This window comes from Cnephaeus nilssonii (genome assembly GCF_951640355.1).
Source record: "Cnephaeus nilssonii genome assembly, chromosome: 2".
Classification (NCBI taxonomy): Eukaryota; Metazoa; Chordata; class Mammalia; order Chiroptera; family Vespertilionidae; genus Cnephaeus; species Cnephaeus nilssonii.
In genome coordinates this window covers 32,737,017-32,761,161 of record NC_137073.1, presented here as the reverse complement: position 1 = coordinate 32,761,161, position 24,145 = coordinate 32,737,017, and the positions used below count along the sequence as shown (strand labels likewise).

Here is a 24,145-nt window from a genome sequence, read left to right as displayed (position 1 = left end):
TCAGGGCCAGCTGGCCGGACCCCACCTGTGCACAAATTCATACACCAGGTTTCTAGTCTATATATTTGAAAGCCTAAGTGACCAAACGACCAGTTTACCACTTGCTATGACCCACACTGACCACCAGGGGGCAGAGGCTCAACACAAGAGCTGCCCTTCGTGGTCAGTGAGCTCCCACAGCCAACCTCCCACAGTCCCTCCCCCCAGCTGGCCAAACTCCTTCGGTCCCTCCCTCCGGCCAGCCAACCTCCCACGGTCCTTTCCCTTGGTCCGCTGGCCAATCTCCTGCGATCCCTCCCCCTGGCTGGCTGGCCCCTCCGATCATCCCTGATCGCCGGCCAGGCTGAGGGACCCCACCCATGCACAAATTTGTGCACTGGGCCTCTATTTGTATGTATTTTACAATTAGCCTCTGATTGGCAAAGAAAAATGGATATTTACAGTATTTCCTTATTAAAGGAATATACATTTTTAAGGAATTTGCAGTATTTCCTTATTTAAGGAATATACAATTTTTATTGTTGAGAGTATTACAGAGGTCCCCACCCTCCCCTTTTAATGCCCCCCTCCACCCAGTTCCCACCATGCTGCAGGCCTTCACCACTTTATTGTCTGTGTCCATTGGTAATGCATATATGCATGTAAGATCTTTCGTTAATCTCTGCTTGGCTCCCCTTCCCTCCTTCTCCCCTTCCCTCTTTCCTTCCTTCTCTCTGAGATTTGTCAGTCTCTTCCATGTTTCCATGCCTCTGATTCAATTTTATTCATCACTTCCTTTTGTTCATTAGATTCTTTGTTCATTTAATTTGATTTTTAGATACAATTGTTGATAGATATGTATTTATTGTCATTTTATTGTTCATATATTTGATCTTTTCCTCCCCTTCCTCCTTCCCCTCCTCCACCTTCCCCTTTTCCTCCTCTTTTCTCCTCCTCTTTTCCTTTCTCCCCCTCCTCCTCCTTTCTTCTCCACCTCTTCTTAAAGAATACCCTTCAACATTTCATGTAATCTTGTTTGGCCACCCCTTACATACCCTCAGTGGGAACAAGCCTCCAGTCTAGGCATTTGCCTTGACAGGGAATGGAACCAGCTACGGGACGACTCTCAACAAACTGAGCCACATCAGCCAGGGCCATATATTTCTATTTTATTCAAAGCATTCCAATCCATTATCATTATTATTTATTTTGATTTGCAAATAATCCTTATTCTGGCTATTGGGAGCCACTTCAGGATGTCATTTGAAAATATATGTAAAAAAGCAATAAAATAAAATAAAATAAAAAAAGTTCTATACCATCATTTGTATAGAACTTTTTTTATTTTATTTTATTTTATTGCTTTTTTATAGAGAGGAAGCGAGAGGGATAGAGAGTTAGAAACATCTATGAGAGAGAAACATCGATCAGCTGCCTCCTGCACATCCCCTATTGGGGATGTGCCCACAACCAAGGTACATGCCTTTGACCGTAATCGAACCCAGGACCCCTCATTCTGCAAGCCGATGCTCTGTCCACTGAGCCAAACCGGTTTCAGCTAGAACTTTTTATTTTTAATTTCTTGCAAAACAGGGTGGTTATGGTTTATCTTATTCTTTCTCTAATTCAGCACTGGAGCCATCTGTTTCATAAGAAGCCTTGGTTTCTTTTTGAGGACAGTGGTATTAAGAAATCAATATTTTGGTGCTGGATGTGCTGTTGCAATTGGGATGTCACTGCTTCTAAGTGGACAAGACAAAGCTAGGGAATCTGTGTATGTACGTGTTTACATACACATACATACATTTACATGTAAATTTTTTCATGCCTATAGCTTCAGTTTCTCTCTTAACACTCCAAGGTACTTTTTCTTCCCTTTCCTATATAATTCTGATCTGTCACAAGGAGAATCTTAGTAACCACATATTCTCAGTATATTACTTCATTTAACCCATATCCCGTTGTTCAACCCATTTCTCATTGCCAGTCTCCTTACCTGACTTACACTCTTTTTAAAAAAATACATATTTCTTTATTGATTTCAGAGAGGAAGGAAGAGGGAGAGAGAGATAGAAACATCAATGATGAGAGAGAATCATCGATTGGCTGCCTCCTGCACGCCCCCTACCGGGGATGGAGCCCGCAACCCAGGCATATGCCCTTGGCCAGAATCGAACCTGGGACCCTCCAGTCCGCAGGCCAACGCTCCATCCACTGGGCCAAACCGGCTAGGGCTGACTTACACTCTTGACACTCCTTGTTAGGCTATCGCCACTCATGCTTTTCCCCTCAGTCTCGAACACCCCTCACTCAGGTTTCCTTGCTCCCTCATATAAATATTCTTCTTCTGCCACCCTGCTTCCGGTGGTGGGACCTCTCTGATGCAGCTGCCTACCTTGCTCAGCACCATCTACTCAGCACCATCTACTGGCAATGGGGATGAATTGTTGGGGAAAAGAGGAGAACCTTGTGTATGTTAAAGATTGTTAGATTTTGGGGAAATCTTCAAGAAAGATAGTGTTGAATTGTCCTTTTTGAGAAAAAGTATTTGAATGTATCACACTTTTTCAGAAGGTTTTTCTTTCTTTTTTACTGCCACAAGAAATCTTAATTTTCTGTTTGATTTTTAGTTGACTGTGCCAAAATGATCACTTTTCAAAAATTTCCCCCTTTATTTATATATTTATCTCTTGCATAGTTTGCATCCAAAAATAAACATGCTGCTGAATTGAGAAAAATTATTTTATTGAAACCTTCAATCACCTTTATTTATGTACTAGAGGCCCGGTGCACGAAATTCGTGCACGGGCGCGGGGGGGGGGGGGGGAGGTGTCCCTCAGCCCAGCCTGCACCCTCTCCAATCTGGGACCCCTCGAGGGATGTCCGACTGCCTGTTTAGGCCCGATCCCGGTGGTTTCAAGACTGCTGGCTCCCAAATGCTCGCCTGCCTGCATTCCTGATTGCCCCTAACCGCTTCTGCCTGCCAGCCTCATCACCCCCTAACCACTCCCATGCCAGCCTGATTGATGTCTAACTGCTCCCCTGCCAGCCTGTTTGCCCCCAATTTCCCTCCTCTGCCAGCCTGGTCACCCCTAACTGCCCTCCCCTGCCGGGTTGATCACCTCCAACTGCCCTCCCTTGCAGGCCTGGTCCTCTCAACTGCCCTTCCTTGCAGGCTTGGTGCCTCCCAACTGCCCTCCCCTGCTTGCCTGATCGCCCACAACTGCCCTCCCTTACAGGCCTGGTCCCTCCCAACTGCCCTCCCCTGCTGACCATCTTGTGTCCACATAGGGGCAGGATCTTTGACCACATGGGGGCAGCCATATTGTGTGTTGGAGTGATGGTCAATCTGCATATTACTCTTTTATTAGATAGGATAGAGGCCTGGTGCACGGGTGGGGGCCAGCTGGTTTGCCCTGAAGGGTGTCCTGGATCAGGGTGGGGGTTCCCTTGGGGCGTGGGGCGGCCTGAGCGAGGGGCCTATGGTGGTTTGTAGGCCAGCCACGCCCTCTGGTGACCCAAGCGGAGGCCCTGGTATCTGGAATTTATTTACCTTCTACAATTGAAACTTTGTAGCCTGGAGCGGAGCCAAGCCTCCTGCTCGCTCCGTGTCTGCAGCCATTTCTGTTGGGGTTTATGTACCTTCTATAATTGAAACTTTGTAGCCTTAAGCAGAGGCCTGGGCTGGCCAGGGTGTGTGGAAAGCTTTGCTTCCTCCATTGCCGGGGGCAACCCTAGCCTCCTGCTCTTTCTAGCTCTGTGGCTGCTGCAATTTCTGTTCGGATTTGTTTACCTTCTATAATTGAAACTTTGTATCCTTGAGTGGAGGCCTAGGCTGACAAGGGCAGGTGGAAAGGTTGGCTTCCTCCGTTGCCCGGGAAAGCCAAGCCTCCCTCCTGCTCTCTGTGGCTGTAGCCATCTTGGTTGGGTTTATTTGCATACTCACTCTGATTGGCTGGTGGGCGTTCCTGATGGGTGTGGCTTGTGGGTGTAGCAGAATGATGGTTAATTTGCATATTACTCTTTTATTAGGTAGGCTATAACAGTACGCATCATTATCATAGAGGTTTCTGTTTTTCTGCTTTACACTTTGTAGCTTTACATTCTTAATTTATCTTATAATTTCTTTTACTATTTCCATTTTAATTAAAAAATTTAAAAATATTCCTTGGGCATAACAGTCATGGTCCAGTTAGGAGAAAAAAGCCATACCAGTTATTTGAAACATACTTGTTATTTGAATGGAGAAAATTTAATGTAAAGATTAACTAGTTATAGTTATTAACTTTGTAACAAAAAGAACAATACTAAGATATCATGTAAGTAACAAGTCACGGAATTGGCTGCTACCATAAAGTTTAATTCTGACTTCTAAAGTCGGAGATTATTTGGATGGTACTGGTGTCTTGGGGAAAATGAGTTACTCTTATCTAATTCTCAAACCCATTTCAAGTTTTGCCAATTCTTTCTTTTATTTTTTTTTTGGCCAATTCTTTCTTTAATGGCTTTAATATAGAATCGTTTTTTAGTCTTTCCTACGACCTTGACACTTCTGAAGAAAGTATCTATTTCCTCTTGATTAGATTCATATAATGCATATTTTGCAAAAATGTCACAGAAATTATCTGTGTACTTTTAATTTTATTAGAGTACACCCATGTATTTCTACTGGTGATTCATCGATTTTGGGGTGTTGATTTTGTAGCCTGTTATATTGTCAAATTCATGTATTAAATCTAGTGGTTTTTGGGTAGAGTCTTTAGGGTTTTCTATGTACAGTATCATGGTATCTGAAAAGAAGGAGTTTTCCTTCTTCTTTCCAATTTGGATGCCTTTTATTTCTTCTTGTCTAATTGCTGTGGCTAGGACTTCCACTACTATAATAATAAAAGCGTAATATGCTAATTAGGCTGGACGTCCTTCCGGATGAACTTCCAGACGAAGCCGGGCGGCGAGGGAAGCTTGGGTCCCTGGTGCCTGATGGCAGCTGGAGGGAAGCCCGGGTCCTGGGTTCCAGAGGGAATCTGGTGCCGGCAGCCAGGGGAAGGAAGGCCTACACTTGGACGAATTTTGTGTATCAGGCCTCTAGTGTTGAATAAGAGTGGTGAAAGCAGATATCCCTGTCTTGTTCCTGTTCTCAGGGGAGATGGTTTTAGTTTTTGCCCATTGAGTATGATGTTGGCTGTAGGTTTGTCATATATGGCCTTTATCATGTTGAGATATGCTCCCTCTATTCCCACTTTGCTGAGCATTTTTATAAAAAATGGGTGTTGGATTTTGTCAAATGTTTTTTCTGCATCTGTTGATATGATCATGTGATTTTTGTCTTTCAGTTTGTTTATGTGATGTATCATGTTAATTGATTTGTGAATATTGTACCAGCCTTGCATCCCTGGAATAAATCCCACTTGGTCATGGTGCATGATCTTTTTAATATATTGCTGAATCTGATTTGCTAATATTTTGTTGAGGATTTTAGCATCTATTTTCATAAGGGGTATTGTCCTGTAATTCTCTTTGTAGGGACTTTATCTGTTTTTGGAATTAGGATAATGCTGGCTTCATAAAAAGAATTAGAAGTGTTCCTTCCCTTGGATTTTTTGGAATAGTTTGAGGAGTATAGGTGTTACACAGTTCTTTGTTTGATAAAACTCCCCTGTGACGCCGTCCGGACCCGGACTTTTGTTTGCTGCGAGTTTTTTTTTTTTATTACTGCTTCTATTTCACCAGTTGGTATTGGCCTAGTCAGGTTTTCTGATTCTTCCTGATACAGTTTTGGGAAATTATAATTTTGTAGCAATTTGTCCATTTCATTCACATTGTCCATCTTGTTGGCATGTAGTTGTTCAGAGTATGTTCTTACAATCCATTGTGTTTCTGTGGTGTCAGTGATTACTTCTCCGCTTTCGTTTCTGATTTTATTTATTTGGCTCCTCTAACTTTGTTTCGTAATGAGTCTGGCTATTGGTTCATCAATTTTGTTTATCCTTTCAAAGAATCAACTCTTGATTTCATTGTTGTTGTTTTTTTTATAATGTTTTTTTTAGTCTCTACATCATTTATTTCTGCTCTGATCTTTATTACTTCCTTCCTTCTACTTACTCTGGGCTTTTCTTGTTCTCTTTCTAGTTCTTTAAGTTGTAGACTTAAATAGTTTGTTGTTAATTTTTCTTGTTTTTGGAGGTAGGCCTGTAGTGCTATGAACTTACTTCTCAGGACTGCTTTTGCTGTATCTCAGAGATTTTGGGTTGTTGTGTGTTCATTTTCATTTGTTTCCAGGAAGTTTTTTTATTTCTTTCTTCATCCCGTTGGTAACACATTCATTGTTTAATAATGTGCTATTTAGCGTCCAGGTGTTTGAATGTTTTTGGGTGTTTTTATTATAGTTGATTTCTAATTTCATCCCACTGTGATCTGAGAAGATGCTTGATATGATTTCAATCTTTTTGAACTTGTAGAGATTTGTTTTGTGTTCTAACATGTGGTCTATCATTTGAATGATCCATGCGCACTTGAAAAGAATGTTTATTCTGCAGCTTTGAGGTGAAATGTTCTATAAATGTCAATTAAATTCATGTGATCCAGTGTGTCCTTTAGAGTCACTGTTTCCTTGTTAATTTTTTGTCTGGAAGATCTATCCAGTGAAGTCAGAGGGATGTTAAAGTACCCTACTATGACTGTATTGTCGATTTCTCCCTTAAAGTCCTGTACAAATTTTTTTTTTTTTAATATCTTTAGGTGCTCCTATGTTGGGTGCATATATGTTTATCAGGGTTATATCCTCTTGTTGGATCAATCCCTTTAGTATAATGTAGTAACCTTTGTTGTCTTTTGTGATGGCCTTTATTTTGAAGTCTGTTTTATTGGATATGAGTATTGCTACTCCAGCTTTTTTTTCTTATCTATTTGCATGGAAAATTTATCCTGTATGTGTCTTTTGTTCTGAGGTGGGTCTCTTGTAGACAGCATATAGTTGGGTCATGTTTTTCTATCTGTTCAGCTATGCTGTCTTTTGATTGGAGCATTTAATCCATTTACATTTAAGGTTATTATTGATCGGTACTTATTTGTTGCCATTTTAATTCTGTATGCCTCAGTTTCTCTGTCTCTTTCTTCTCATTACAGCAATCTCTTTAACATTGCTTGTAATGCTGATTTGGTGGTGATGTACACCTTTAGCCTTTTTTGGGGGAACTCTTTTATTTGACCATCTGTTTTGAATGATATCTTTGCTGGGTATAGTAATCTTGGTTTCAGATCCTTGCTTTCCATTACCTTGAGTACTTCATGCTATTCCCTCTGGCCTGTACAGTTTCTGATAAGTTAATCAGGTGTCAGCCTTATGGAAACTCCTTTGTAGGTAACAATTTGCTTTTCTAAGCTGCCTTTAAGAGTCTCTCTTTGTCTTTCATTTTTGGCATTTTTATTATGATGTGTCTGGGCATGGGTCTTTTTGGGTTCTTCTTGTTTGGGGTTCTCTGTGCCTCCTGAACTTGTGACTTTTTCCTTTACCAGGTTAGGGAAACTTTCTGCCATTATTTTTTCTACACATTCTCTATCTCTTTCTTTCTAACTCTTCTGGCACATCTGCTATTCGAATATTGTTAAGTTTAGCGTTGTCCCACAGCTCCCTTAAGCTGTCCTCCTGTTTTTTAAAAAATATATATTTTATTGATTTTTTTTTACAGAGAGGAAGGGAGAGGGAGAGTTAGAAACATCCATGAGAGAGAAACATCAATCAGCTGCCTTCTGACACCCCCTACTGGGAATGTGACTGCAACCAAGGTATATGCCCTTGACCAGAATCGAACCTGGGACCCTTGAGTCTGCAGGCCGATGCTCTATCCACTGAGCCAAACCAGTTAGGGCTGTCCTCCTGTTTTTTAATTGTTTTTTCTTTTTGGTTCTCTGACCGAGTGATTTTTTTTTCCAACCCTGTCTTCTAATTTACTGATTTGATCCTTAGCTTCCCCTAATCTGTTGTGTATTCCTTCCAATGTGTTCTTTATTTGTGACATGTCATTCTTTATTTGTTTTCATAGTTACTATATCTTTTCTCATGCTGTTGCGCATTTTTACCATCATTATTCTGAATTTTATAGCAGATAAACTTTTTAAATTAAATATATTTTATTGATTTCAGAGAGGAAGGGAGAGGGAAAGATAGAAACATCAATGATGAGAGAGAATCATTGATTGGCTGTGTCCTGCATGCCCCCTACTGCCGTTCAAGCCTGCAACCCAGCATGTGCCCTTGACCAGAATCAAACCCAGGACCCTTCAGCCCCCAGGCCGATGCTCTATCCACTGAGTCAAACCAGCTAGGGCACAGATTAAGTTTCTTATCGCCATTTCATTTATCTCCTGGAGAATTCTCTTGTTCTTTCATTTGGGTGTTGTTTCTTTGTCTCCTCATTTTGGCTGCCTGTTTGGGTTTGTGACTGTGTATTAGGTAGATCTGCTATGCCTCTCAGTCTCTAGTGCAGGACAGTGTCAAACACTGTTTCTGTCTAATTAGATTAGGCAAAGACTCAAAGCCTCCAGAGATCGCCTCTGCCTACAGGCTGATAAGGATTCTGTCTTAAATTGCCCTCAGGCAATCATCCAAAGAGGTACTTTGAGTTTTTTCAATAGGGTGGGGCAATTGCTTCTGCCTGGATGCTAATTGTTATTCTCAGTCTCTTATTGGGCCTCAGAAACTTTTTTTTTTTTTGCCATGGAGCAAGGTGTTTTCCAATAGGATGGGTCAATTGTCTACCCCAGGCAAAGCCACCTGTGTAGCAAATGTCTGTGTGAGTAAGATGACCTCTGCACAGGAAACCAGGGTGTCTGCCTTCTGAGCTCTTACCCCAGAACCCCCAATCCTGGCTTCTGCTCACACAGCTCCAGTCCACTCTGCCCTCCCTCTGACAGAGCACAAGGTACGAGTGGCTTCACACGGAATTTTGTGTGCTGGAACTTTAAGAGGGTACTTGACTTTCCAGCCATCTCTCCCTGTCAGACAGCAACCCCACTGCTTTTCACAGCCATATGTTATGTGGGTATCCTTCTCAGTTCTGGTGCTCTCTGCTGCGGGGCTTAGCTTGGGGATTAGAGCCCAGAGTTCTCAGTGGCAACCCCCCACAGCTATCTCACTGGAACTTCAGCTGCTGTCTGTGGGTGCCCGGTCAGCCTCTCGTACTTTCACCCATCCTACCAATCTCTATGCGGTGTCCACTTTCCATCTTGGTTATCAGAGTTCTCTCCAGCGAGTCTTTTGTTGCTTATTTAGGAAGTTTTTCTGTATTTTACTTGCAATTCCAATTTGGTCCTGGGAGCGTGTCTGTGCAGCATTCACTTACTCCGCCGCCCTTTTTAATCTTAAGGCTGTTTGAAAGCATTATCTACTCCTGCAATCATATGAAGAAATCTTTCTTTTTTGAAAGCTCCTGTAGTCTAGTCCTGTTAGACTGCTCAACAAGGGATACTTACTTGTTTTTATTAAACATTTTTTTCAATTACAGTTGTGACATTCAACATTAGTTTCAGGTGTACAGCATACTGGTTAGACATTTACATATCTCATGAAGTGATCCTCCCCATAAATAGGTCTAGTACCCTCCTGACACCAAACCTAATTATTACAATTCCAGAGGCCTGGTGCACGAAATTCTTGCACAGGTAGAGTCCCTAGGGCTGGCCGGCGTTCAGGGCCGATCGGGGCCTTCCAGCTGCCAGCCAGGGCCTGCCTTTCCCCAACTGCTGGCTGCTGGCCAGGGCCTTCCTTTGTTCTGCCCGCCCCCTGGTGGTCAGTGCACATCATAATGAGCAATCGAACTCCTGGTCTCCTGGTCAAACTCCCAAGGTGACACTTTGCATGTTAGCCTTTTATATATATAGATTATTGACTGTATTCCTTTTGTTGTACTTTACATCCCTGTGGCCATTTAAAATAAACACAAGTTTTTATTGATTTTCTTTTAGAGAGGGGAAGGGAGATGGATAGAGATGGTAATATTGATGAGAGAAAAACAGTAATCAGCTGCCTCCTACACACCCCTATTGGTGATCAAATTCATGACCCGAGCATGTCCCCTGAGTGGGAATCTAACCAGGGACCTCTTCCTTCATGGGTCAATGCTTAACCACTGAGCGACACCGGCCGGGCCCTGTGACCATTTTGTAACTACCAATTTGTGCTTCTTTTATTATTTTTTAAAATATATTGTTTTTGGCCCTAGCCGGTCTGGCTTAGTGGCTAGAGCTTCGGCCTGTGGACTGAAGGGTCCTGGGTTCAATTCCGGTTAAGGGCACATGCTCCGGTTGCAGGCTGGATCTCTGGCAGGGGGCAGGGGGCGGCGCGGCGTGTGCAGGAAGCAACTGATCTATGATTCTCTCTCATCATCGATGGTTCTATCTCTCTCTCCCTCTCCCTTACTCTCTGAAATCAATAAAAATATACTTTTAAAAAATTTTGTTTTTGATTTCAGAGAGGAAGGAAGGGAGGAGAAAGTGATAGAAATATCAATGATGAGAGAGAATCATTGATCGCTGCCTCCTGCACACCACACACTGGGGATCGAGCCCAGAACCCGGCTTGTGCCCTTACTGGGAATCTAACTATGACCTCCTGGTTCATTGGTTGATGCTCAATCCCTGAGCCACACTGGCCAGGCCCAATTTGTACTTGTTATTTCCTTTACCTTGTTTATCATATTTTTGAACAGCACATGGCAGGTCAAAAGTAGGTTTACAGTTGTGAGTACTTGAAATAGTTTATTCTTGTGTTATTCATTAATTATTGTATTATTTTTCATACGAACAACTCTAAACTTACTTTTGCCCCACCTTATATATGGGGAACACATCCTTAATAAGAATTTATTAACCTTTTGCACTTGGATGTTGAGTGTGACTCGACACGGTTAGCATCGGTAGCAGCTCTTTTTATACTCTTTGAATGTATCAATAATTTGAAATATAAAAAAATCCAAATAAATAAGTTTGTATGAAAAGAAACTCCAGTTTTTTATTCTACTGCCGCGCTTTGTAAAATCTGGGGTATTTAAAAAATTAAATCCCGAGTAGAATAAAGGAATAGAGAAAAAAGCAAGCGAGTGCAAAGGGTTAAGGAATTTGTTAAGAATCCTTTTGTTTCTTAAAACTTTAAATTGAAATATAAAATATAAATAAAAAGTAAACTCACCTCTGTAATCTAACATTCCCATGAGGATACTGAACATTAGTAACACCCCAAGAAGTCCCTCTCCTGTCCCCCTCTCATTACTCTTTTCCCAAAGTCAGCCACTTGCGTATTTTTTTAGCCAGAGTTTCGTGCATTTTATTTTCTTTTTCCTTCAGCTTTATTGAGGTATAATTGACGTTACTTGAGTTTTAATCACAAAGATTTCTTTTCTCTAATTCTAACTTTTTTATGCGTGAAATTGTATAACATGCACTTGTTTACAACTGGCTACAAAGTCCACTTTAAATTATCTATCCTGATTGTGGGCAAAGGATTATGCAGAAAAGTGTGCTTTGTACCTGTTAACAAAGGGATTTTTTAGGAGGAAAAAAACATTAGTGTATCTCATTATAATATGGGTAAAAATTATGCCATCTTTACCCCGAAACATTGAGTTTTTTTAAAAACCAATGTTTATGAGTAATTTCCAGTGGCTGGCAAAGTTTTTTTTTTTTAAATATTTTATTGATATTTTACAGAGAGGAAGGGAAAGGAATAGAGAGTTAGAAACATCGATCAGCTGCCTCCTGCACACTCCCTACTGGGTATGTGCCGGCAACCAAGGTACATGCCCTTGACCAGAATCAAACCTGGGACCCTTGAGTCCGCAGGCCGATGCTCAATCCACTGAGCCAAACCGGTTAGGGCTGGCAAAGTATTTTTAATAGTGAATGAATATAGTGTGTGATTAATGTTCTTTAAATCCAAAGATAAGGACTGTCAGAGAAAAAAATCTGGCAGCAAATAATCCCAGAATATTAATAGTGGCTAAAACTTTGTCTAGGTTGGGTTTTAGGTGACTCATACTCCACCCCCGTGCCCCCCTCTCCCCCCACACCCCACCCCTCTACCCCGCTACCTAGCATACTTTGGTCCTTTCAAAGTCTTTAAATTATATATGTATTATACTGCATTATTAGGAGGGCAGAATAGATTTCCCTGCACCATTTAGCTGAGTGCCCTGAAGTATAATTGTGTAATTTTATTTGCTTTTACAGGTATTTCCTTGGAAATGGCAGCTGTGACAGTAAAGGAAGAATCAGAAGATCCCGATTACTATCAATATAACATTCAAGGTAATACTATCTAATAGTTTTTCTTTCCAAAAGTTATTAGTGGTGAAAATTTAAATTTATCAGTTGTCTGAGTTCTTGAAATGCTTTTTATTTATTGTTCCTTGATTGGCATGTGTACTTGTAACTTATCACTAGAATAAAACATTTTAAAAACAGGGCAATATAATAAACTTAAACAATTACAGGGGAAATGTAAAGTAGCCATTAAATTAATATATATATATTTTGTTGTTGTTGTTGTTGTTAATCCTCACCTGAGGATATTTTTTCTATTGCTTTTCTGAGAGAGTGGGAGAGAGGGAGCAGGGTGGGGGTGATAGAGAGAAACGTCCATGTGAGAGAGACACATCTACTGGTTGCCTCCCACACATGCCTGGACTGGGAGCAAGGAGCCAACCTGCAACCCTTTGGTGCACTGGCTGGCGCTCTAACCATTGAGAACACTGGCCAGGGCTAATAGTTTCTAATGTTATTTAAGGCATGAATGGTCTTCTGAAACTTTACTAGTTCTATTTATGCAATAAAAATAACTATCAGTATCATAAAAATCTATAAAAGGTAAGACAAATAAATTTTAGCTATTTTTTATTTTGTTACCTTTTGCTCGATTATGAGGAAGGAATTAAAGGTTATAATTTCACAATGGAATTCTCTTTTATGCATCAATGGATTTTAGTTTAGAAGAATATTTTCTAGATTTAATAAGTTTAATTTTTATAGATGCATAAGGTATACCAAAACATTTAAAGAGTGAACTCTGATTAGTTTTTTTATATATGCTTATCATGCTATCTTCACTGCAATCAAGATAATGAAATGTCCCTAACCTCCAAGTTTCCTTGTGTCCCATTGTCAGTCACTGCTCTCTCTAACCAATCATTGCTCTGTTTTCTATTACTTTAAATAGTTTCCATTTTTAAGAAATTTATATAAATGGAATCATCATTAAGTATGTACTGTTTTCTTGGGGTGGGGTGCTGTGAATTCCTTCATTCCACATAATTGTTTTGAAATTCATCCATGATGTTGCATATATCACTAGCTAATTCCATTTTATTATTGAGTGTTATTCCATTGTATGGCTATATGGCAATTTGTTTAACACTTTCTATTTATTGACATTTGGTTGATTCCAGTTTGGGGCTATTAAAAAATAAAGTTGCTGTTGATTTTTGCATGTAAATTTTTGTGTGGAATATGCCTTCATTTCTCTTGAGTAGATTCCTAAAAATGGAATAGCTGGGACATATGGTAGGTATTTAACTTTTTAAGAAACTGCCAAACTACTTTACACAGTGCATATAATATTAACATTTCCTTCCCCAGTGTATGGTAGTTCTAGTTGCTCCACATCTTTGTCAACACTTATACAGTCAGTCTTGTTCTTTTTAGCCATTTTAGTGAGTGTCTTATGAAACCTCATTTTGTTTTTAATATCCATTTGCTTAATATTAGTTCATTTAAGAAGATAAGCCTTTATCAGTTCTGTAACATAAAAGTATTATGAATAAATTTATTCTGGTTTGTAATCATGTGAATGAATAACTGGTACATATATTAAACCATTTATACTGAATTTTATCTGTCAATTTTGAACATTTTATTGCATGTGACATTTGGAATTGCATGGTTAAAAGGTTGAGATAATTTTGAGGATTTTTAATTAAAAAGTTAAAATTTTGGTAAATATTTAGCTTTTATAGCAGTTGTTGGTACCCTAATAACATTTGCATACATTTAATATTGTTTAATATTCTTTTTTTACACAGATTATGATTAATTTTTAAAATAAAATGTTTTACTTTTGTTTTTGATATTGCCATTTAAAAAAATTGATTTCAGAGAGGAAGGGAGATGGAAAAAGAGATAGAAACATCAATGAGAGAGAATCATTGATTGGCCACCCCCCACATGCCCCACACTGGGAATCAAGCCCGCAATCCGGATTATGGCCTGACTGGGAATCCTCGTCGCTCAACCACTGAGCCACTCTGGCCGGGCGTTACTGCCTTTTTAACATTTCCGTTATGTCATCCATGATTATAGAAGCTTTTTTCTGTCCCCTTTTGAAATTGGGAGTGATGATGACTGAATAGTAAGAGTTGGAAATCAGGGACAGCCGCCTGTGACGGGCGCAGACGGCGGGGACTCAGGCGCTGCAGCAGCTGCAGAGCCAGCGCCTCCAGCTCCGGCTCCTGGGCATTTAATGGGGACGCGTGGTGGCCCCGGCAGAGGCATGGAAGGCAGGTGCGGGGACGGCCCAGACGCACATCATCCAGGGCCCCTCTGGCCCGGAGGCACTCATGAGCCGGAGCCCAGAAATCCGAGGGTGGAAAAGGTACCGCGTCCCCTCCAATTCCCGTAAGCACCCGGGCTCCATCCTGCGCCCAAATACCTCTGCGAGCCCCTCTTTCTGCTCTCTCTGCACTTCGGACTCAGCCGGACAGACTTCTGCCGCCACTCCGCACCCTGCTGGAGAAGCTCAGAGATCCTGTGCCCCTTTTATTTGAGGAACTCTGTTGGACGACACAGAGGATTTGATCATTCTGGACAAAGTGTTCTATAGGAGCTCTGGATGAGGGCTAGATACCAACAGTCCCTACAGGTGGTCTTTTACGTTGCTGGCCTTTGATGCCTGTCTACGGTGTGTCGTGAGAGGCTCCTACCTCCCCAAGCTCCATTGCTTCTGCTGCTCGCTTGCTTTGGACTCTGGTACGAACTCCACCCGCTGACACGGTCCTTCCGGGGAATTGGACGGCGGGATGGCTGTGCAGGGCGCGCAGAGCACGCTGCGTGCTTCCTCCTGACCTTCGATTTTGACGAGACTATTCGTGGACAAAAACAGTGGCGACTTGATAGAGCGCGCTGCGCGGGTCCAGAGGCTGCTGGAGATCCTGCGCGCCACCTACCGCGAGGGCTTCTACAACGAGTACTTGCAGCGGGTCTTCAAGTACCTGGGCGAGTGGGGCATGCGGCTGCGGGACCTGCTTGCAGTCTATGAGGCCTCCCCCGATCCCCGGGCATGGGCGACATGCTGCAATTTGTGGTCAAGTAGGGAGCCTGCTTCAAGGTGATTCTCATCTCGGATGCCAACACCTTCGGCGTGGAGAGTGCTCTGCGCGCTGCCGGCCACCTGGGTGTGTTCCGCCGCATCCTCAGCAACCCATCGGGGCCGATGCACGGGGCTGCTGGTGCTTCGGCCCTTCCACACGCACAGCTGCACGCGGTGCCCCACCAACGTGGTGCAAGCACAAGGTGCTCAGCGACTACCTGTGTGAGCGTACCAAGACCTTGTGCACTTTGAGTGCCTCGCCAATGACTTCTGCCCCATGGGGCTGCTGGCCAGCAGCAACTTGGCCTTCCCGCACCGCGGCTATCCAGGAGGCGCAGAAGACCGAGCCCAGCTCGTTCAGTGCCACTGCCACGGTGGTGCCCTGGGAAACCGCCCACGATGTGCCTCTCCATCTGCAGCAGCAACCCCAAAGGAAGAAAAGCCAGATGGAATAGTCGCCTCCTGGTGGTGGGACGAGGTAGCACACTCCTGTTTGGGTCCCACCAGCCAGGAACCTCACAGCTGTGCCTCGGTGTCTTCTCGTACCCCAGCCTCGTCTATGCATCAAGACCAGGAACTTAACCAAAGTCACCCCCTGTGGGCTGGGCCCTCTGCAGCCCCTTCCTCTCTTATGGAACAGAAAGCCATGATGTTTTTAAAGCAGAGCCAGTGAAACCCAAACCCCGCCTCTTCGGTGTTCAGAGCTATTAAAGCAGGTGAAGGTGGGGGAGGAAAGAGTTGGAAATCAGATATTTTGAGAGGGTAAAAGATTATCTGAAATGATGATATCTTAAGTGCAATTGAAGAAGATGAGAGCTTGACAAGTTTTTTACCTAGCAAGCTGAGATACAGTTTGCATATTTTTCTCAATAATTGAATTGACAATTCTTTGTATATTCTGAGTAAAAGCCCTTTGTGGTGTTATTTGCAAATAGTTTAATTTGAAGTCAAATTTATGTATTTTCTGCCTGGCTGCCATAGTTCAGTGGTTGAGCATTGACCTATGAACCAAAAGGTCACAGTTCGATTCCTGGCCAGGGCACATGCCCAGATTGCAGGCTTGATTCCCAGTGGGAGAAAGCAGCTGATCGATGATATTCTCTCATTATTGATGTTTCTATCTCTCCCTCTCCCTCCTTCTCTCTCCTTCTCTGAAATTAATAAAAATATGTTTTAAAAATTTTTAATGTAGCTTTCCCTTGTATGGATTGTGCTTAAGTATCATAGCTAAGAAATCTTGGCCTGACCCAACTTCACAGAGATTTTCTTCTATATTTCATAAATGTTTTTATAGCTTTACACTTAGGTCTGTGATCAGTTAGACCTGGGTTTTGTATAGTGTTCAAGATACTGAGCTGATACTTAATGCCTATGGGTGTTCAGGTTTTCCAGTATCGTCTGTTGAAAAAATTGTCCCTTTTCCATTGCATTCATTACCTTTACGTCTCTCTGTTTCTTGAGTGTATTGATTTCTGTGTCTGTCCTTTGCAAAAATTACATTGAGTACTGTAGCTTACAGTAAGTCTTGAAGTTAGATTGTGAGAGTCCTTCAAATTTTGTTCTTTTTAAAAATCATTTTGCCTATTTTAGCTCCTTTTCATATGAATTTTAAAAATCAGCTTGTTGATTGGTTAAACAGTTCTTTGGGGATTTTAATGACGATTTTGCTGAATCTATAGACAAACTTAGCTTGAGTATCTTAATGTGGACCAGTAGTTTTATTGCTAGCTTTACCCAGTGACCAGTTAAGTTTCTATTGAAAGAGTAGGAAAAATGTTTTACATAAATGTTAAAAGCACGCCTTAAAATTAAGTACCCATTGCATTTTGAGGTTATTTCTTACATGTTCTTAAAAGCTAATATCTTTTTAAAGTATGATACTTTGTAAAACTGTGTAATATGAAAACACGAGAATCCTCGTGATCCGTCCGCAATGTGTTAATATGGACTCTAGTTCATGAGCATGGCATATATATCATCATTTTAGCTTTTCCTGGATTTCCGTTATCATTGCATTGTTTTCAGTATAGAGATCTTCTACATACTTTGTTAGATTTATATCTAAGTAGTTAATGTTTTTTGTGTTGCCTTAAGTGGTACTGTTCTTTTACATTTCAGCTTCCAACTGTTTATTCCTAATATATAGAATTACAATAGAGTTTTTTATGTGCTGACCTTGTATCTTGTGACCTAGTTAAAATTTACTGACCTAGCTGGTTTGGCTCAGTGGATAGAGCGTCGGCCTGTGGACTAAATAAAGGGTCCCAGGTTCAATTCCGGCCAAGGGCACATGCCCGTGTTTCAGGCTCAATCCCCAGTAGGGGGCAGTGCAGGAGGCAGCCCATCAATGATTTCCTCTCATCATTGATGTTTCTATCTCTCTCTCCTCCCTTCCTGTCTGAAATCAATAAAAATATTTTTTTTTAAATAAAATTTACTTATTCTAGCAAATTGTTGGTAAAATCTTGGGGATTTTCTTAGTAGATATTATTTTTCCTCTTCTTTTTCTTATATTAATTGTACTGGCTGGGATCATGCAGTGTTATGGTGAATTGAAGTAGTGAGAGCAGACATCCCTACCTTGTTCACAGTTTTATAAGGAAATCTTTCAGTATAATAGCTGTAGGTTTTTTGTTGATGCTCTTCATCAGTTTCAGGAAGTTTCCTGTCAGTTTGTGAAGAATTTTTATGCTGGGTATAAAAATTGCATCAGAGGTGATACTTTTACTTGTTTAGAATGTTCAAATGGTAATTGATATTAATTTTCAAATGTTGAATCACCCAGGTATTCCTGGGATAATAAACCCTCCTTGGTTACTTTTTAAATTTCTTTTATCGATTTAGAACTATTCTGTTTATAAATTTCTTCTTGATTGATTTGACAAATATATCTTTTAAGGAACTTGTCTACTTTGTCTTGTTTTCTTTTTTATTTTAATGTTTGTAACGTTTATTGCTGATCTCCCATTTCCAATTTTGTAATTTGTGTCTTTTTTTTTTTTTTTCTTGGTTGGCCTAGCTCACGTTTTGTCAAGCTTGGCAATATTGATATTTAGATCAAACAGTTCATTGTTGTGGACATGTGTTGTATGCTATGTATCATAGAATGTTGAGTAGCCTCCGTGATCTCTAACCACCAGGTATCAGTAGCAATTTCTAGTTGTGACAATTAAAAATGTCTCTAGAGACCATTGGTCCAGCTCTATAGTTTTCTCAAAAATTTTTTTCCTCAATGACCCAGCTTTTACTTTGTAATTTTTGCTCTTATGTTTCTTTTTTTTTCAGCTTGCTTTAATTTTCATCTGTTTTTATTTTATTTCTTAAGATAGAAGCTTAAATCATTGATTTGAGATTTTTTTTTCTAATACAGCATTTAATGCCATAAACTCCCCTCTTAAGCATTACTTTAGCACTATCCCATAAACTTTTATTTGTATTTTCATTCAATTCAAAATATTTTCTAATTTCTCTTGTGATTTCCTCTTTGTTCTGTGGTTTATAAAGAAGTGTGTAGTTTTAATTTCCCTATACTTGTGGACTTTTCAGATATGGTTCTGTTACTAATTTTTAGTTTATTTCCATTGTGTTTAGAGAACATTCTTTGTATAATTTTGGTTATTTTAACTTTGTTAAGGTTGGTTGATAAAGTGGTACAGATCTGCTATATCCTTACTTATATTTCTGTCTACTTGTTCTATAAATTGCAAGAGTATTAACATGTCAAATGGTCTCTGTGGGTTTATCTGTTTCTCCTTTCAGATTTGTCACTTGTGCTTTATGCCTGTGTTAGGTGTTTAGAAGCAAGCTCCTTCCCTTGGACTACTTTCCTGGCAACCAACCCTTGTCCTGACTTGTAACAGCCTAGATTAGTTTTTCTGTTTTGTATTTCATATAAATAGAATCCTTCAGCATGTACTCTTTTGTTTTAAGCTTCTTTTGTAAAAACATTTGTGAGACATATTGTTGGGTATACTTCATTTATTTGCATTGTGCTATTATAATTTCTAAAATGCTTTTTTAAATGAAATGTTTAAAATCTACAAGCAAAATGTACATCTGCTCAGGTTTACTGAATCTTAATATTTTCTTGTCCCCATTTCCCACATGATGTAACATGCCAAAAATGTAATTGACACTCTTCTTTGAGCTCTCCCAGATTCCCATTTTCTCCCCTGTTCCTCCTAAGCTAGCCATTGTCTTGAAATGATGGTTGTCCTTCCTCATAATGATTTTATATTTTTACTGTGTATATATCCCCAGAGAAGTATCTGTCTATCTCCATTATATGTATAATATTTTCTGTTTTTAAGCTTGATACGACTGGTATCATACTATAATGTTTTGTGTATATGTTCTCTTTTCTTTTTGAAACACCTCAAGTTTATTAATTTGTTAGTAGTATATATCTGATTCTTAGCCAGAATGTGAAGCTGGAGTGTTGCTCTCTTATACTGGAAAATCAACTACATAATACGTTATAGTATGTGCAAATGTGTACATTGAAGAACTTTGCAAAAGTTTAATCAAACCTGCTTTCAGTTTATTAAATAATTTCTCAGGAGTATCATTGCGGGAGGTACAGCAACCTCATGACCAAGTCACAGATCTTTTCAAAATTAATTCTTATAAAGGCAGTTTTGATTACGTTGATCCAAGTTATGTGGGGGTGGCAGGATGGGTAAAGGTAAAGTTTTATTTTTAGTCTCCCTAAATGTTGTTTCACTTGATTTAGGAGGGCTTGGGAATACCCAAGAATTATCTTCCAGAGAATTTCTGTCATACGAGTAGTGCCCTGAAAGTTTGAATAGTCATGAGGAATGGGTCTCTCGTTATCGGCCCATGATTGCAGAATTGCTTTCTCTGATAAAATCTCTACATCTCCTGGTAAAGGGGAAGATGTGGTATGACTAAGTTTTACCATTTGGGGAGAGAGGGGGGTGTCTTGTATGTTGCTGTGAAATTCCCCAAGTGCAGTTTTGTGCTGTCTTTCCCAAGGTCTTCCATGAATCCTACAGGAGTGCAGGCTTTCTTGATCGCAATTGGGGTTTTCAGTTTTCTCAGTAGTTCAACTTGTACTTGAGTCACATATGTAAATTAGACATTTCTCTCTTCAGCTCCCAGTATATATTTTGCATATCATCACTTGAAATGCTTAGTCTTTGGAGAGCTCTGCTCTGCAGATGGTCTTCCTGAGATGGATGCATTTGTTTGGCTTTTTGTGGCTCTATTCTGAGGTTGTTACATTCTTTCTTCGTCAGTTCTAGTTCTTGTTCCAAGCCACATATCTTCAGGTCACAACTCAACTTTTCCACCTCCCAGTTTGATGAAGGTGGACTTAAATTCTTTATACCTGCTGAGTTTCCACCTCTGTTCTTAGCTGAAGGAGTTCTACTTCTTTGGACTGCAGCTGTTTATTCAATACTTTAAACGATTCAGAGTTGTCTGTTCATTTTATCCAATTTGCTCTTTGAATTATCAACACAAACCTCTCGATATGCATGATAGGCTTATTTACTTGTTCCGGTCCCACAGAACTTGTTTCTTCATCTAATAGAGCGCCTGTAAGCCCAAGGCAGGCTACGTAGGGCCGTAGGGCCGCCGAGTTTGGATTCCCCAGCGTTCCAAAGGGGTCGCCAGGGCTCAGCATGGGCTTCCGTTTTCCTCGAAGACACCGCCGCATCCCCGGCTAAGGCCGACTCTGGGTACACCGCGGTGGGGTTCCCGTTGCTTTGGCCTCGGCTGCGCCAGGACCCGACCATTTGGCTGGGCCACCAGGAGGATGGGGCAGGAGGGGCTGAGGCGCCGCCGAGAGCAGGCCCATTACCCAGCAACACGCGCGCGAGCCCAGCCGGCCTCACGGGCTGTCCCAGCTGGAAGGGGGCTGCCGCGGCCCTGTGCTCGGCTCCCGGGCCACCTGTACATGTTCTTATGTATCAGTCATTCAGTATATGTTTTCAAGATATATGCATTTCGTCAAATGTAGATTTAACATTCTTATGTGGCGGTTACAGTGTGTGATCATTTGTTCATTCTTCTACATAAGGGCATTTATGTTTTCTTCCAAAACTTTTGGTATTCCCATGTCAGTCTTCTTCTAAGGTAGTGGTACTCAGATGTGAGTGTTGGTAACACTCGATTTTCACAATGCCTGGTAGACACTACAAGCATTTTGAGCGTGAGGGTCAAATATGCTGCCTGTCATATGATGAATAAATTCCAAATGTATGCTGGTAAAACATGTGGAGCTAAGCCCTGGCTGGTGTGGCTCCGTTGGTTGGGTGGTTCCATTCCAGGTCAGGACATATGCCTGGGTTGCAGGCTCAATCCCCGGTTGGGGGTGTGCAGGAGGCAGCCACTCTCACATCGATGTTTTTGTCTCCCTCTCCCTTCCTTTCTCTCAAAAAAAAAAAAATCAATGAAAAGATTTTTTAAGGATCTACCTTTATAGCTAAAATGAAACATCATAGATAATTAGAAATTTTAATGATCTATGACAGTATGCTAAAGGAAATAAAAAAGAAAAAGTAACAGGTATATAGAGTAAGACTACAGAATATATATAGTAGCTAGAGGCCTGGTGCACATGCTTGGGTGGGGTCCACTGGCGGTTGGCTGGCCGGCCCCACCCCACCCCTGGTGGAACTCCACTTTGAGGGAACAATTTGCATATTAGCCTTTTATTATCCTATATCAGTGATGGGCAACCTTTTGAGCTTGGTGTGTCAAACTTCGCCAAAAAACCAAGCATAACTCGGGTAGTGTGCCACTTTGAGGAAAAAACATTATTTCGCGATATTTATAGTTTAAATAACATAAATGTTTCATCATCAGCATGCGGCTGCCTCAGCGGCCGCGTGTCATCAAAAATGGCACTGACACGTGTCAGAGGTTCGCCATCACTGTCCTATATAATAAAGGTCTAATATGCAAATTGACCAAATGGCAGAACAACCAGCAGAATGACCTGTTGCTATGATACGCACTTCAACACAGGAGCTGCTCTCAGGCCTCAGGCCAGCCAAGGCGGATGCCAGTGGGGGCACCCTGATTGCCCTGCTGGTCGCCCCACAGAGGGAGGTGACTGGCGGTGGGCGGGGCTGATTGGTGAGGGGGTGGAGGGTGGGGCCAGCGAATGGTCGACGCCAAGCCAGCCAAGGTGGGTGCCAGCGGCCCCCTCCCAGCCCCCCATCACCATGCCGGTCGCCCCACAGATTGGCCCTGATGGTCGGCCAGGCCTAGGGACCTTTCCTTTGCAGGAATTTCGTGCACCAGGCCTCTAGTATAGGATAAGTCACTTAAGTTGATAAGTAATCATTAATTTTATATACCTAACAATGTAGCATCATAATAAAAATAGAAATAGAGAATTGACAGAATTAGGATATATTTAGAGATCTATAGTCATTGAGTTACTTATAAATGATAAATAGAATATTTGAACTGTACATTTAAAAACATGAGCTAATTGATGTATGTCTAGAACTCTCTAGCAAATAAGTGTTTATTTACAAAGCATGGATCTTTCACAAAAATTGACTTTATACTTGTTCACAGATAACCTTTAAAAATTCCCTGAACATAATGTAATTTAGAACTCAGCAAAAAACCGGTTGTTTACAATAGAAATTCTGTATAATGGAAATCCTAAGAAATATATTTTGACTTGAAGAGGACCTCATGAAAAAGAATTTAGAACAGATCAATATTGGAAATACCACATAGCTAAACTTGTGAAAAAGTAACTAAGCAGTATTTAGAAGTTAGTTACTACCCTGAGCTATAATTTAATTTTGTTCTATATATCTTTGCCCAAGATCACATGACTAGGAAGCAGTGAATCTGGCATTTGAATTCAGGTCTCTTTCATTCAGTGTCTTGCTCTTAGTTGAGATTCCAAATATAAATAATTTTTGTATTTTCTATGAAATTGTGTTCCTCTCTGATGTATTCTTTGCTTAATAATGTGTGGGTTTGTGCCTCTGTAAAATTCCTTATGCATTCCAAGCCTTTAAGAGTCTTAGGATATTTTCCAAATAATATTCAGAGGTAGTGAAATGGTTTGTATTCATATTCATGCAAGAACATGTTTTATTTTAAGTATCCATTGAACACACCTTTTTTTCTTTTTAAAATGTTTCATCACTAAAATGCTTGAATAATACATGCAAATGTGTTACCTTAATTTCTATAGCATTTTGTGAAGGCTTAATGAACCCAAAATATTTTATATGTTAATATTGGGGAGAACCATGTTAAGTTATTAAAAGGTGCTTATAAATCTGCAAGAAAGGGAGATTCTGAATTAACTGTTAGTTTGTCATGTTTCAATTTCAAAGGAGATTCAAGTTTACTCATAGTTTAATTGCATGATTCTAGCGATCCTAAGAAAGGTTTAACAATTTGATTCTGCACTTTCTTCAGTATGACAAAAGATTAAGCAAATATTTGTCAAGGAAGGAACAAATACGCCTTGTAAGATAAACCTGCACTTATAATCTGTATAACATGAAAGTTGCAGTTTGCTGTTATGAACCCTTTAGTGTTTAAAAAAGCCACATTCACCATTTTAGACATCATTCCCATTCAATCCATATGTCTAGTCATTTTCAAAATTTCTTTAACTGTCTCTACATGAATTTGCCTGAGCCTACTTTTCCCACTCACAGACCATAAATTGGCACCATTCATTTTGTCAGTCATTTTTAAAAATTGTGCCTTTTTTTTTCCTTCTTCATGAAAAGGATGTGTTATTCCATATCTTTCACCCAAATTTCTTTACTAAAGTGACCCAAAATACATTTTTGGGATTACTGT

At 40.6% G+C, this 24,145-nt stretch overlaps 1 protein-coding gene and 2 pseudogenes across 9 annotated transcripts in view; 2 read left to right on the top strand and 1 right to left on the bottom strand.

The window, feature by feature from the left end:
• The window catches only part of GTF2I (general transcription factor IIi), a 146,249-nt gene that overhangs the window by 59,006 nt on the left and 63,098 nt on the right, over positions 1–24,145 (top strand). For all 7 annotated transcript variants that reach the window (XM_079786626.1, XM_079786625.1, XM_079786629.1 and 4 more), the window contains exon 9: positions 12,202–12,279. In XM_079786626.1, coding sequence (XP_079642752.1) covers positions 12,202–12,279 — 78 coding nt within the window. The remainder of the gene's footprint in view (positions 1–12,201; positions 12,280–24,145) is intronic.
• Positions 14,927–15,786, top strand: LOC307109812 (phosphoethanolamine/phosphocholine phosphatase-like; annotated as a pseudogene). Its single transcript has one exon. The product of its transcript is annotated as a phosphoethanolamine/phosphocholine phosphatase-like (transcript).
• On the bottom strand, positions 19,932–24,119 carry LOC307108598 (5-azacytidine-induced protein 2-like; annotated as a pseudogene). The gene has a single exon. The product of its transcript is annotated as a 5-azacytidine-induced protein 2-like (transcript).